We start from the raw sequence: 14,605 nt of genomic DNA, 5'->3' as shown, positions 1-14,605 counted from the left end.
ACCCTCCTCTCCCACCCCGCGCGCACCGGAACACCGACCGGACACGGCGCGCGCTCATCACTGACTGACTGACTGACTGGAGATTCAAACACTGGGATGAAAATGCGATCAAAGGACGAGAAACAGCTGAAGGAGGAAAAACTTTAAGATTGTTTTAAGATCGTAAAATACATCAAGTTTTAGGGGAGAAAGTCGCGCGTCGAGATTTGATTGGTTACTGACATTCTTCCAAATATCTTCTTTTTCAGTACATGACGACTGAATTAAAACGTTTGGATTAAGTATCCCTTTAATAGAAAATGATATAGATTGCTCTTACAAAAAGCAGGTCGTTTTTAATTAAAATGTGTCAAAAAAGCGGTAAATTGAGCTTTGATTTAGAATAAATAAAACGATTTCATTTAAACGACAATAGTCTCGCGCATCATTTTAATGCGTTTAAGTGAGGTATGAAATACTTTCATTCCAAAAAAGTTAGAATTCTGGGATTTTAATAACACAGAAAATACTTCTGTAGAGTCAAATACATTACACCCAAACACTGCAGATATCATATATAGCAGTAAATTATAAGAATTTACTAGATATACAAAAAACTGATAAAATGTAAGAATACACAGTACAACAAACTCTTGACCATTTTTTTATTGTACTAGATTATTTCTGGTTGCATTTCCCTTTAAAAAAACAATCTGTGATTTGTGTGGAGGTAGAAACAACTCAGACTCGCTCTCGCGCTCAGACTCGCTCTCACCTCAGACTCAGACTCGCTCTCACCTCAGACTCGCTCTCGCGCTCAGACTCGCTCTCACCTCAGACTCGCTCTCGCGCTCAGACTCGCTCTCACCTCAGACTCAGACTCGCTCTCACCTCAGACTCGCTCTCGCGCTCAGACTCGCTCTCACCTCAGACTCAGACTCGCTCTCACCTCAGACTCAGACTCGCTCTCACCTCAGACTCAGACTCGCTCTCACCTCAGACTCAGACTCGCTCTCACCTCAGACTCGCTCTCGCGCTCAGACTCGCTCTCAGACTCAGACTCGCTCTCACCTCAGACTCGCTCTCGCGCTCAGACTCGCTCTCACCTCAGACTCAGACTCGCTCTCACCTCAGACTCGCTCTCGCGCTCAGACTCGCTCTCACCTCAGACTCGCTCTCGCGCTCAGACTCGCTCTCGCTCTCACCTCAGACTCGCTCTCGCTCTCACCTCAGACTCGCTCTCGCTCTCACCTCAGACTCGCTCTCGCGCTCAGACTCGCTCTCGCGCTCAAGACTCAGACTCGCTCTCGCGCTCAAGACTCAGACTCGCTCTCAAGACTCAGACTCGCGCTCAAGACTCAGACTCGCGCTCAAGACTCAGACTCGCTCTCGCTCTCGCGCTCAGACTCGCTCTCGCGCTCAGACTCGCTCTCGCGCTCAGACTCGCTCTCGCTCTCACCTCAGACTCGCTCTCGCTCTCACCTCAGACTCGCTCTCGCGCTCAGACTCGCTCTCGCGCTCAAGACTCAGACTCGCTCTCGCGCTCAAGACTCAGACTCGCTCTCGCGCTCAAGACTCAGACTCGCTCTCGCGCTCAAGACTCAGACTCGCTCTCGCGCTCAAGACTCAGACTCGCTCTCAAGACTCAGACTCGCTCTCGCGCTCAAGACTCAGACTCGCTCTCGCGCTCAAGACTCAGACTCGCTCTCGCGCTCAAGACTCAGACTCGCTCTCGCGCTCAAGACTCAGACTCGCTCTCACCTCAGACTCAGACTCGCTCTCACCTCAGACTCAGACTCGCTCTCACCTCAGACTCAGACTCGCTCTCGCACTCAGACTCGCTCTCGCACTCAGACTCGCTCTCGCACTCAGACTCGCTCTCGCACTCAGACTCGCTCTCGCACTCAGACTCGCTCTCGCACTCAGACTCGCTCTCGCACTCAGACTCGCTCTCGCACTCAGACTCGCTCTCGCACTCAGACTCGCTCTCGCACTCAGACTCGCTCTCGCACTCAGACTCGCTCTCGCACTCAGACTCGCTCTCGCACTCAGACTCGCTCTCGCACTCAGACTCGCACTCAGACTCGCTCTCGCACTCAGACTCGCTCTCGCACTCAGACTCGCTCTCGCACTCAGACTCGCTCTCACACTCAGACTCGCTCTCACACTCAGACTCGCTCTCACACTCAGACTCGCTCTCACACTCAGACTCGCTCTCACACTCAGACTCGCTCTCACACTCAGACTCGCTCTCACACTCAGACTCGCTCTCACCTCAGACTCGCTCTCGCACTCAGACTCGCTCTCGCACTCAGACTCGCTCTCGCACTCAGACTCGCTCTCGCACTCAGACTCGCTCTCGCACTCAGACTCGCTCTCACACTCAGACTCGCTCTCACACTCAGACTCGCTCTCACACTCAGACTCGCTCTCACACTCAGACTCGCTCTCACTCACACACTCTCAGACTTGCTCGCTTAATTGTTGCAATACTGTAAAGTGATTTCTTGTCGTGTATAATTGAAATTATGCATTGTTATGCAGTTTCCTATCGTCAAATAAATACAGTTTTAGTAAAGTGCTCCAGAAGTTATGACACGTCACCCCTCCGACTTCACCAATTATAATATTTCCTAACAATGGAACAAGCTCAAGATAGGTCACACACAGCTATAACACATGGTAACACAAAATATGATCGGTCACAGAAGCAGACAGTGAGGTTTTAGTATAAAATTAGTGTAACATGTGAAGTAATGAAACAGTCGAGTTTGAGAGACCAAGATCAAGAAAAAGGATTATTTCAGTAATCCGGAGCAAACTAACTAGAAACCTCATAATGTTCCTTTCATTCCTGCCATTTGAGGTTGAGACAGCGAGCAATAAAGGCGTACATGTCTGCCACCTCCTGAATGACTTTACTTGTGGGTTTTCCAGCGCCGTGGCCCGATTTGGTGTCCACATAGATAAAGACAGGATTTTTTTGGCCGGACCAGCGACCGACTGTGTGTTGCAGAGTGGCAATATATTTTAATGAGTGCAGTGGCACCACACGGTCATCATGATCACCGGTTAACAACAGTACAGCAGGGTACTGAACCCCATCACCTTCTGGAATCTGGATATTATGGAGCGGAGAATACCTGTGGGATGAGAATGTTAAAGGGTTGGGGAATTTCATGACAAAAATGGCAGTTTTTTAGAGGAAAGATTAATGTAAGAAATGCAAACCGATTGTAATGGAAACTCACTTGAGTAAGCAATCAAACTGCTCTTTGTTTTCAGAGCAGCCGAAGTCTGTGGTCCACGCGTGTCCGATGGTGAACTTATGAAACTTTAACATGTCCATGACGCCGACCTGAGCCACAGCACATCCGAAAAGATCAGGCCTCTGATTCACACACGCCGCTGGAGGACAGAAGAGCACACAGGACAAGTTTGTGTGGGAGGTTTAGGAGACAGAAAACCTAATAATTGGCAATGGAGGTCTTTGAGATTGTGTGTGTGTGTCTTACCCACGAGCAGACCCCCGTTGGACCCTCCATTGATGGTAAGTTTGTTGGGTGAGGTGTAGCCCTCCTTTATCAGATACTCAGCCGCGCACTGGAAATCTGTGAAACAGTTCTGCTTATTGGCCAACATGCCCGCTGGACAGCAAGAGAAAAACAAGTGTAAGTGATTCTTTCTATTCGTTTCAAATATCGAGAGGTTATGTTATGTGTTCTTTCTAAAAATAACCACATTCATTTTTGTCAACAAAAATATATGCTGATACGCGCTCATACTGTTTCATAGTATTTTTAAATAACCATAAGTATTAATTAATAATGCATGAATAAGTATTTCCCACAGATTAACCCAGGAGTAACTCAGTCGTTATATTCACATGCCTTTATGCCACGTCTCTCCGTATTCTCCACCTCCTCGGATGTTGGCGACAGCCAAGACCCCTCCCAGATTCCTGACGAATATCAACCGAGAAACACTACAAAACAAAAGATGATGTTTATCAGACAAGCAGTGACCAAGGCGAACACAGGGAGATTCCTTTAAACATTTTAAAGCACAAAACAAACTTAAATGGATAGTTCACCCAAAAATGAAAATTCCGTCAGCATTTACTCACCCTCAAGATTGTCCCAAACCTGTATTCTTTGTTCTGCTGAACACACAGAAGAATGTCAGTAACCAAACAGATCTCATCCCCCATTTACTGACGTAGCAAGAAAAATAAATACTATGAGGGTCAATAGATCTGTTTTATATACTGACTTTCTTTAAAACGTTCAGCGGAACAAAGAATGTGTACAGGTTTGAAACGGTGAACTGTCGCTTTAACATTAAAAAGTTTAATTTGTTTTCAATGAAAGATCTCAGCCAGAACAATTGCGTAATGTGGACCTGGTGTGCGTTTCCCAAAAGCATCGTTAGGCAACTACAGTCGCAAGTTCCGTAGTTCCAGAAAGTTCAACGAGTGTTTCCCGAAACCATCGTTCCACCGATCAATCGCAATCAGCATCGCAAAGCTGCGTGGTTGCAGTTACAGATGTATAGTTCCTTGACATTATGACTTACATGCATCAAGCTTTTGAGCAAAGTAAGCAACCAACATGCAGTCAATTCTATATCCAACATTCTAAATATATACAAATTAAATTTGACATCTTTTAGTTTGTCAAGGAAACAGAAACGCTGTTTTTTGAAAAGTGCGCATGAACCTACATGCTGGGAAATCCCTGGGAAGAGTGGCGTAGGAAGAAACTTCAATTAAATATTGTGGAATAAAACAACAATTAAACAAAATAAGATGTAATGTATGTTATTTACAGCAGAATTTTAACATTCATTCGATCTGAACGTATTTATTAGTAGACGCCATTACTCCACAACCTGTGTGACGTCACCAACCAACTTGGTTCAACAGATTGATGTCCGACAGAGTTAATACGGTTTCGAGGAACAGTTATAACTACGTCTTTAATTTCCCCAAAGATGCATCGTACTATTGGTGATTAACAAGCGAGTTATGCCGTTGTTCGGGAAAGGCAGCCCTGGATGCGTGTTTGTATTGTACCTGTAGCTGGGAGTAATGGAAATGTTGAATCCTCCATATCCATACAGGAAGGCCGGATGAGATCCATCCAGCTGGAGTCCTTTTTTGTGGACGATAAACATTGGGATCTGTGTGCCATCTTTACTAGGATAAAACACCTGAAACAAACACATAGACAAGGTACATAAAATGCAAAACTATATACGTTTTAGGCCACGGTCCTGACCCGAGTCTTTAGCAAACACAGAAGATAAATCATGAGACTGATGTACCTGAGTGGTCTGATAATCAGCAGTATTAAAGCCCTTCACCGTGACCTCTCTGAAGATGTTCGGCTGCAAGGGGTCTTTAGTCAGATCACAGTGATAGATGATCGCTGCAGAAAAACACATCACGCATCACGTCACTGCATCTTAGACATCTTAAGATTTTTTTGAGCTTGAAAATCTTCAACTTACATGGAGACAAAAATGAAGTAAAGCTGTAAAAAATCTCAGAGTCTATCTTTCGCCCGGTGAAGCCCATGACCGAGCCGACGTCCAGCGGAAACGTTCGTACCTCCTCCCCCGAAGACAGATGGAACATCTTTAACACATTCTTCACATCGTGGAGAAAACAAACAAACAAGAAGCTGGAATATGCACAGGTAGCAAACACTGAGAAAGAGAGAAAATTACAAATTTAATCTCACAATAAATTATAAATAAATGCACAGTAAAATAAAAAACATCATTCATTTATGTCGTTGTGAGTCTATGTCTGCTCACCGATGACATCTTTCTCATGTTGAGGAATGAGCTCGTTCCATTGGCTGGTGGCCGGCTGTTCAAAATCAATGTTGATGAGGCGATACTGTGGAGCGTCCAGGTTGGTTTTAAAAGTAAAGACGGTTCCTTCATTTGTAACGTATTCATATTCCGCATCAAAGTTATCGATCAGCTTCACCCACGGCAACAAGCCTGCCGTCAATCAGATAGACAAAACACAAAAGGAAACTGTTTGTCACAAGCATTTTTGCCAGGGTATTTCTAAGATAGCCAGTTATAAAGCAACATATGCTATGCTATGCATGTTTGTACCTGTGATTCCCTGCGGCACAGTGTTCAGGTCACAGTACCATAATCTGTTGACGGGGTCACAGCCTTCTCTGATAGACAACAACACAAACCGCCGATCATCAGACACCTAGAAACACACACATTCTTATTAAAAGTTCAAGGGATATATTGTGGTTTGTCCTTTTCACCATAAGTGTATTTATGTGCTTTGCAGCCCTTCAGAGTTATTATAGTTGTGTTTACAAGATCATTAGTTTATTTTATTTTTCACACATATATGTTTTTTTATATATATTTTGAATCTCTAAATAATATTGTATTTTAATATTTTAATCTAAATTTTGGTAAAGATTTAAGCTATTTTTTTATGTGCTTTTATCATTATATATATATGAGATCATATATTTTCTAAAATCATGTTTTTTTTATTGTGCATTCCAATTAATATCAATCAAACTGCAGTTGGATTGTTTTGATTTGAGCCATTATAACAAAAAACTAGCGCTAACTAACACAATAAAAAAATGTTAACATAATAAAAAAAACATGATTTAAAAAAAAAAGAGTTATCACATTTCGGAACCAAAACCCTTTATATATTTGTTTATTTTTTATTGCGTTATAATACTTATTAATTTACTTAAGTTTTAGTTAAGTTTTTATTTGCTTTCATAAGATATGTAAATTATATATATCCAAATATTTTATTTTTTGTTTGTCTTACTGTTTCACTTGAAAATGTTACAATACTAAAGTTAAATTCTGATTTATGTCAACTTTAAATAAGAAATATAACACACTGTGTGTGTGTGTGTGTGTGTGTGTGTGTGTGTGTGTGTGTGTGTGTGTGTGTGTGCTACCTCAGCACCACTCATCCATTTCGGCTGATCAGGAAATTCAGCACAAAGAACGTCCTCAGACTGAGGGGTTCCCAAAACATGATAGTACAACTTCTGGTGCAGGTTGGCGGAGGTTTCAGTACCTGAGACAGAGAGAGAGATAGTCTGATATCTGTGTGTGTGTGTATCTGTGTATCTTTGTTTGAGAGAGTGTGTATTTACCATCGCTCTTTCCCTCCTGCTCAGGATAAGAGTTGTAAAAGAGTCCCTTCCCATCGTGAGTCCAGGACATGCAGCTGAATTTCACTCTCTCCAGTTTGTCCTCTAGAGGTACAGCACCATCCACTCGCAAGAACCTCATCTCGACCCAATCAGAACCACTCGCGCTGGTGCCGTACGCAAGGTACTCGCCCTCCTCAGAGAACGCATAACCTGCAGGACACACAAAGCCGGTCATGTTAATTCACATTACTCACAATAACAAAACATCATGTTGACGAAAGAGAAAAGATACTTGGTAAACGTGCATAAAAACAACACCTCGCAAAGCTACTGTTCCGTCTTCTGAGAAGGTGTTCGGGTCCAGGAAGACGGTGGGTTCTGCTTCAAGGTTCTCCTGCATGTACAGAACACTTTGGTCCTGAAGACCAGTGTTGTAAAAGTGAAAGTACCTACAGGAGAGAAAAACACAACTTGTTCTTTTTATAACTGATACACAGAACAGAACTAATCGAAAATAAGAGCAGAAATGTAAGATCTAATAATGCAGGTGAAGAGAAAATAACTAAAGGCTCAGAACGATTAGCAGGTGAGTTCATATCGCATTTTCTGTGGACTGTCACCAATCGAACGTACTGAAAAGGCCATCTCACCTGTCGCCACGTTTAAAGGGACAGCTGTATTTGGGATAGTCGTAGAGTTCAGTCATGAGTTGCTTAAAGACGTCTCTGACCTCACACTGCTCCAGAAACGGCTGAGTCAACTGATTCTGAGCATTCACAAATGCCTGACAGATACACAGAGTTGAATATATAAAGTCAAATCTCAGATATAAAGTGCCTTACATCACAGCATCTTCTAGTCAGTGGTCCTCAGGTGAGTGTGTGTTTACCTGTGTTTTTTCACTGTCAGGATCCTCCAGCCAGCTGTACGGATCAGGAACTTTACAGCCATGATAGTCATCGATCTACATAAATACACACAAAACAGGATTTTACTGTACTTGTCGGGGCAACTTTTCACTCGAACAAAACCAATAGAAGTGATTGGGTTTTATCTAATACGGATCACCTAAAGGCTTACTTACCCCCGATGAACATTTTCTTCTAGATAAAAGCACAGCTCTTAAAATCTAAACTTGTAATGGTCTGCACTGTACAATATCTCTTACGGCAAAAGATCTGAAGGTGCCTGTCAGAATTACAGAGAATTCTCTCGACAAACTAGGTAGCTTCAGCGAATCATTCACATTTGACCCATTCATTCACTTTCAGTCATTCATTCATACTGATTTATTGTTAAACTCATTAAACATGCACGTTTATCGATCTATCCCTCCATTCATCTCTCTGCTCATTCATTCTTCAAGCACGCATCGCTTCTTTCAGTCACTCACCACAGATTCGTCTCTGTAGACGTTCGGATACTGAAAGGCCATTGTTAACTGATCGTATTAACTGCTGTTAAACAGATGAAATGGTGAAATAAGGTCATAAACTGTGTTTAAGAGAGTTAAGTGTGTTGGACAGCCGCAGCACAATGTCCGGAACCGGCTGACAGAAGAGAGACAAGCAAAGACAATCACGCGCTGGAGGAAAAGAGCGCTAAATCACCACAGCGCCCACTGCTGGAGGAATGGGGAACATGCAGAAAATAAAATGACAAACTGTTACTTATTCGACATTTTATATGTTTATATTTTTAGTTTCCCGAACAGGTTTAAGCCTCTTGATCGAAAACAACTTACATAGATACGTCTTAAATATATCCGTGCTATTGTTTTGTCTCAAGATGCACACATGTTGTTTTTGTAAAGAATGTTTTAACAACTTCAATTAAAGTCCTGTTTTTAGATTATCTCTGTCCGGGAAACCACCCCAATACATTTCGTAAAGAAACTAGCGTTTCTCGTTTTTATTTTGCGATTTGTTTAAAAGAAAATAACATTGAATCAACATACATGTTATTAAAGAAAGAAAACAGGTTTAACAGGTGACATCAAATATGGGCAACTTTTACAAAAATATAAATAAGATTATCCAAAGATGACTATGATTGCATATGTTTCTGCAAGAGAACAAACACAGTGTTTAAAAAAAGGGAATTTACATTTACGTTTAGTCATTTAGCAGAGGCTTTTATCCAAAGCGACTTACAAATTAGGTAAACAACATTAGGACAACAAAAAGCATAAATGCAATAAAACTGGTCTCATATAGAAACACCACAGCCAATGTAACTTAATGAAGAGAGGGCTGACGTGTGCTTTCTTCGGTTCATTGAAGACCACTCCTGCCGCTGCATTCTGGATCATCTGTAGAGGTTTGGTTGTCCAGCCAGTAGCGCATTGCAATCCAATCTGGACAGAATAGAGCATGGTCTAGGACTTGGAAGGTCTAGGAAAGGTCTAATTTATCTAATATTATAGGATGAATCTACAGGACTGGGTGGTGCTGGCAACCTGATCCGTGAAGTTTAGTTGATCATCAATCCCCAGTCCCAAAATATTCATCATCCTCACAATAAAACGGTTTCCAGAAACATTTCCCCCCAAAAATCTTACAAATGCAACACTGTTAAATAGAGCAACAAAAAAAAGTGCATTCTGCATCTATACTGTATCATCTTTACATTTTCCAAGCATCAATCTGTTGATATTTAATGTTTATCTTTAACATGCCCAGTGACGTAATGGAAATGTCAAAGAACAAGTAAATGATGACAGAATGTACATTTTTGGTTGAGCTGTCTATATAAGTGTACAAATATGTGTTTTACTTTTGCCTTTAAATAGTGTTATCCATTGCGTCATCCTTTCAGACCTAACTTATTTCTCTTGTTTGTGACCACTGTTCTAATGCAGTCTCTGAATACATTTCGGGGTTCGTATACGCACATCATGTCATTTCTAAACTTAAGACCAACATGACATTTCTGAGATAACCACATAAAGAAGCTGTGAAATATGCACTGAGGACAAGAGGTAAAGACAGAGAGAGTCTAGGGGGAAGAGAGACAGAGGGGTGGAGGAAGACATTGGGTGGAGTCTGTCTTCATCTCTGAATGAATAAAAGAGGATTGTACGAGAGACAGAGAAACAGCTTGACCCTAAACATCTAAAGACCACTAGAAAGACTTACACTCCCTTTGAAGAGGCACCCAAAGTAAGCAATCACACTTTACTTACTTTACACATAAGTTGATCTGTAATATGGAAATATGGTGCGTGCGTGCGTGTGTGTGCATGAAAGAGAGAGAGAGCCAGACACAGAGAGTCAGCTGAAGGTTTTCTTGACTCAGCTCATCTCTCTTTAGGTCAGATGTTGAGTGTTTGTGTGTCTGTGGAACGTGTGAGCAAGAATTCTGCAGTATTGAGTTTCACTTTTACTGGTCTGTTCATCTGAAAACCCACATCAGACTGACATACATAGTCAAATAAAAAAAACATAATTGAAATTTGTTTAAAAGAAACCAAAAGATAAGATTACTAGAGAGCATTTTAGTAGAGAAATCTGAGATGTGTCTTTTAGCTTTCCTGATGGTTTAATTTTTGGAGCGGTTTAAATAGTGTAATTATTTATTTTATCTGTATTTTTCTTTATTGTTATATTGATGCTTAAAGAGTTAAGTTTTTATGCATTTAGCAAATGCTTTCTGCCAAAGCAAAGCAGTGCATTTATACACTGTGCCATGATCTTTCACTTAATGCAAAATATGCAAAATAAACCACAGAGAGACTGCTGACATTAGATATTATTTACTAGGTGTTTATATGACAAGTTAAACTATTCTTGTACTGTGGTTTACCTTTTTTGTGTTTTTGTTATTTTCCTCTGTAAAGCTGCTTTGGAACAATTCAATTGAATTGAATTGAATCTACAAGTTGAGCTAATGGCACACTAACCTTAAACTACAACTCAGTAACACCCAACATCAAAGCAAAAATCCTTAGAAACCATTGAAAATACTTTGAGGTGGGTTTTTTACGGAAGGGCACCACCACCGCTCATTTTGTTTGAAAAAATATTAATATATTGTTTTTATTGTCATTTCTGCATCTTTTCCGTCCGTCCATCTGTCCTCCACAGGTGTCATTCTTGCTTTGTTTTAAAAATGCCATCTAAAATCAGAGCGAACGACAGCGTGACCGTACACACAGAAGAACACGAGCGGATCAGAACCGGCGCACAGGCATCATTACCCAGAAACCTCAGGTTTACATATCACAATCAGGTAAACACATTCAGCGGCTGTGCGTTTGCTTTTATGCTTCATTTAAATATAACAAACATGCATGTCTCCGAAGAGAGAAGTCAGTTCTGAGAAAAGCATCTAGTAGTTTGCAGATGCCACTTTTGGTTTGATATTTTGATGTGATGACATTCACACTTGACATTCAAGTGTCGAAATGCTTTTTGGGTATCAGTGCTCAACAAGCAAATACACAATTGTACTTTAATACAAACGCACAAACATGCCCAATAATTGTTTTATCCAACTGTTTACAAAGCAATAATCTTTATGAATCAAATTTACTTTGTCAATGGAGTCTGTCGGCGTAGTTCTGTGTAGCCATGGATAAATCTTCAGCATCTTCTGTTGTCATTGTAACCCCCACACACACTGGTTTGGGTGTTTCTGTGTTGGTAGAAGGTTCGGGGTGTTTGTACTACAACAGAGGTTCCCGCAGGGACACGGTTTGGCCCGCTGCAGAGATATGGTCTCCATTCTGAAGACACCCACAGACATCACATCTGGACGGTAAGCCAGCAGAACCGAGAGTGAGAAAAAGAAAAAGTGTATGAGAAAGGGAGATCGAAAACCACGCTGAGTCATTGGGGTATATATATTGAGTTGTCATGTTTCAGGATTGTGTGTATGGCCGCGTTGGGTTTCTATGACGCACTGCACCTCGCTTACATGTGCCAGTAAAACGATAAACTCACACATTGACTCAGCAAGGAAGTGGCCAAATTGTACTCCCACACACAAAACAGGGTTTCCAGAAATCAATTGGATACATTTGAATTATAAATTTATTTGACACTTCATAAATATTTATTAAGGTTTTTTAATGTTTTATAAATTAGTACTTATGACATTTACAATGCATATCACACACATAATACAGCCGCGGGGGAAATATGAGACCATTCGAAATGTCCATTTTATCATCATTTCTATGTATATTCTATGCATTCAAGTTCACTGTTGAATTTCAACAAAATCAAACCTCAGGAATGACATAAAGTCTCTGAAAGACTGACAGCATGACACATGAAAACTGTGATAAAAATAAAGGTTATCACACATTTTTCCTAAATACACATAGAAATATGACATTAAAAATGAACTTGTTTTCTTTACAGTATTTGAGGTCTTAATAATGTATTATTGATCTGTTTCTCCAGTTGACATTTTCTGCAAATGGAAACGATATTTTTAATTAGAAATTTGGGAGAAATATTCTCAGTAGTGCACAGAATAAAAAAGACGAAATGATCGTTTGACCTTAACGCATAGCCATAAATAGTAATGAGACGGACAGACTGAAAATGAACTACAACAAGTAACTTAACTGAAAATAAGAGAGACAGAAAGAGAGCAACAGATGTCAAGTAAAGTTGCACAGATGGTCCGTTTAACCACAGCAAAAATACTGAATCAACATTGAAACCACAATGTTTCACTTTCACACGCACAAATAGACGGTAACTTTAAATCTGAGAGCAAAACCTTGATGTCTCAAACTTTCGTTTCATAAACCACTTTAAGATGCTTATGAGGCGTGTTTACGTTATTACTAATGCTCATACTTTAAAATAACAATCCCCGATTTAAAAAGTTTTCTAGTTAATATGGAGTTTTAATATAATTTTTAAGTATAAAGTTTTCAGTGTTGATTATGCTTTTGATAAGATCTCAGAGGGGCTTTTACATCATTTCCTGTTCCAAAAGGATGAAAGCGTCAGGAACTGGATGAGCTTTATCAACTCTGCCCCGTCTCCTTGGCAACAGAATCTTGTAGCACGCCAAGTCGGTGTGGAGATTTACTTCTACGCGGTAAGAAATTTGAGGCCGGGGGAGGAGCTACACGTTGGGCGGAGACTGGAATACAACCAGCCAATCGCAAGTCTCGGAACTTCCTGTGAGTGATCTACGTGTGTCCTGTCATTAATATTATAAAAATAATGGTTTGACGTGTGTATGTGTTGTCCTGCTTTAGCTCCGACTTCAGTTTGTGTGGAGAGACAGAACCCAGTGAATAAGAGAAAAAGAGGTCATACCATCACTGAGATCCTGGAGTCTGACCACAGTTTTCCCTCTCTAGAAAGTATCCCAACCATTAAAGAGACTTACACCCTCCCATCAAAACATGAACCCCAAAGTAGGAAAGCAGATCTGACCTCGATCGACACGCACCACAAATCTTTGCTCACTGAATTCATGTCTGACATCTCCATCACTCTCGGAGGTCTCGTATACATGCCTACCATCCCACAATCCCCTCTGCCAAGGCACATCTCACCTATCGTTCAAAACGTGTCATTGCGCCAGCCGGCACCACACCTATTCCATGATATTCCCTTTCCACCAATCCGCATGTATCCATGTTTTTTTAGATTAAGTGAGAGTGACCTCAGAAACGACTCGAGAGTTCCTGTGAAGAATCACAGTACCTCATCTTTGGAAAAAGACACAAAGACAACATCTAACCGACCCACGACCCCACATCCGTCTCTTAGCAATACAGCCAATCTTTCTCCTGGTTCATCTAATGAGCCAACCAATGACATCACGGCCGAGAAAGACTCACCTGAGGTGGGTGTGGCTGATCCGAGCATCTCTAGCTCCACCCACCATGACAGCACAGGCTCGCAGGATCCATGTGTTAAACCAGGCCAGACAATAGGATATCATGCCCTACCGTACCCGTTACAGAGACAGAACGGAAAGATCCAGTATAAATGTAACGTGTGTGAGAAGAACTTCAGTCAGCTTTCAAATCTGAAGGTATTTGAATTATTTACAACTTTAGTGTTCGTGGTCCTTATCAATGATTTGCATGTATATGCATGTTCTTAATGCATGTCAAATTCCTTAAAATACGACCTTTGCATTTATACTTACAGTATTTCAAGTATATGTCTCGGTTCTTAAAAATGGATTCCTTAAAACAAAATGAAGATATTGATAAAAAGATACTATAGTACGATAATAATAACAACAAAATTTATTCGATGTTCCACAAAATATCAAAATATCCATATTGCTTATTTAAAGAGGTGTTGTCTCTATTTTTGGAATAATGTACTAAATAAAAAAGTAAGCTGAGATAAATATTGTGTCTTACTTTCATTCTTGTCTTTCTCTTTCAAATTTTCAGGTGCACTTGAGAGTTCACAGCGGTGAGAAGCCGTACAGGTGTGTTACCTGCAAGAGAAACTTTTCCCAAC

The 14,605-nt window shown here is 41.0% G+C and overlaps 1 protein-coding gene across 2 annotated transcripts; it reads right to left on the bottom strand.

Annotated features, from left to right (window-relative positions):
- Window positions 1–476: 476 nt before the first annotated feature.
- Window positions 477–8,721, bottom strand: prep (prolyl endopeptidase). Of its 2 annotated transcripts, XR_013787628.1 has the most exons (16): window positions 8,545–8,717; window positions 8,041–8,115; window positions 7,802–7,935; window positions 7,470–7,600; window positions 7,152–7,361; window positions 6,951–7,072; window positions 6,112–6,217; window positions 5,800–5,991; window positions 5,491–5,688; window positions 5,305–5,408; window positions 5,054–5,190; window positions 3,870–3,964; window positions 3,495–3,626; window positions 3,231–3,387; window positions 2,437–3,122; window positions 635–2,265 (listed from the first exon to the last, which is right to left on the bottom strand). XR_013787628.1 is itself a non-coding variant. In XM_079474243.1 (15 exons), the coding sequence occupies exons 1-15, from the start codon at window positions 8,584–8,586 to the stop codon at window positions 2,828–2,830; spliced, it is 2,130 nt and encodes a 709-aa protein (XP_079330369.1). In that variant the 5' UTR covers window positions 8,587–8,721; the 3' UTR covers window positions 477–2,827. The 2 variants fall into 2 exon arrangements, 1 of the variants encoding a protein (XP_079330369.1); XM_079474243.1 differs by having other exon boundaries at window positions 477–3,122; window positions 8,545–8,721.
- Window positions 8,722–14,605: the final 5,884 nt, after the last annotated feature.

This window comes from Barbatula barbatula (genome assembly GCF_947034865.1).
Source record: "Barbatula barbatula genome assembly, chromosome: 15".
Classification (NCBI taxonomy): domain Eukaryota; kingdom Metazoa; phylum Chordata; class Actinopteri; order Cypriniformes; family Nemacheilidae; genus Barbatula; species Barbatula barbatula.
This window is presented reverse-complemented; position numbering and strand designations above follow the sequence as displayed.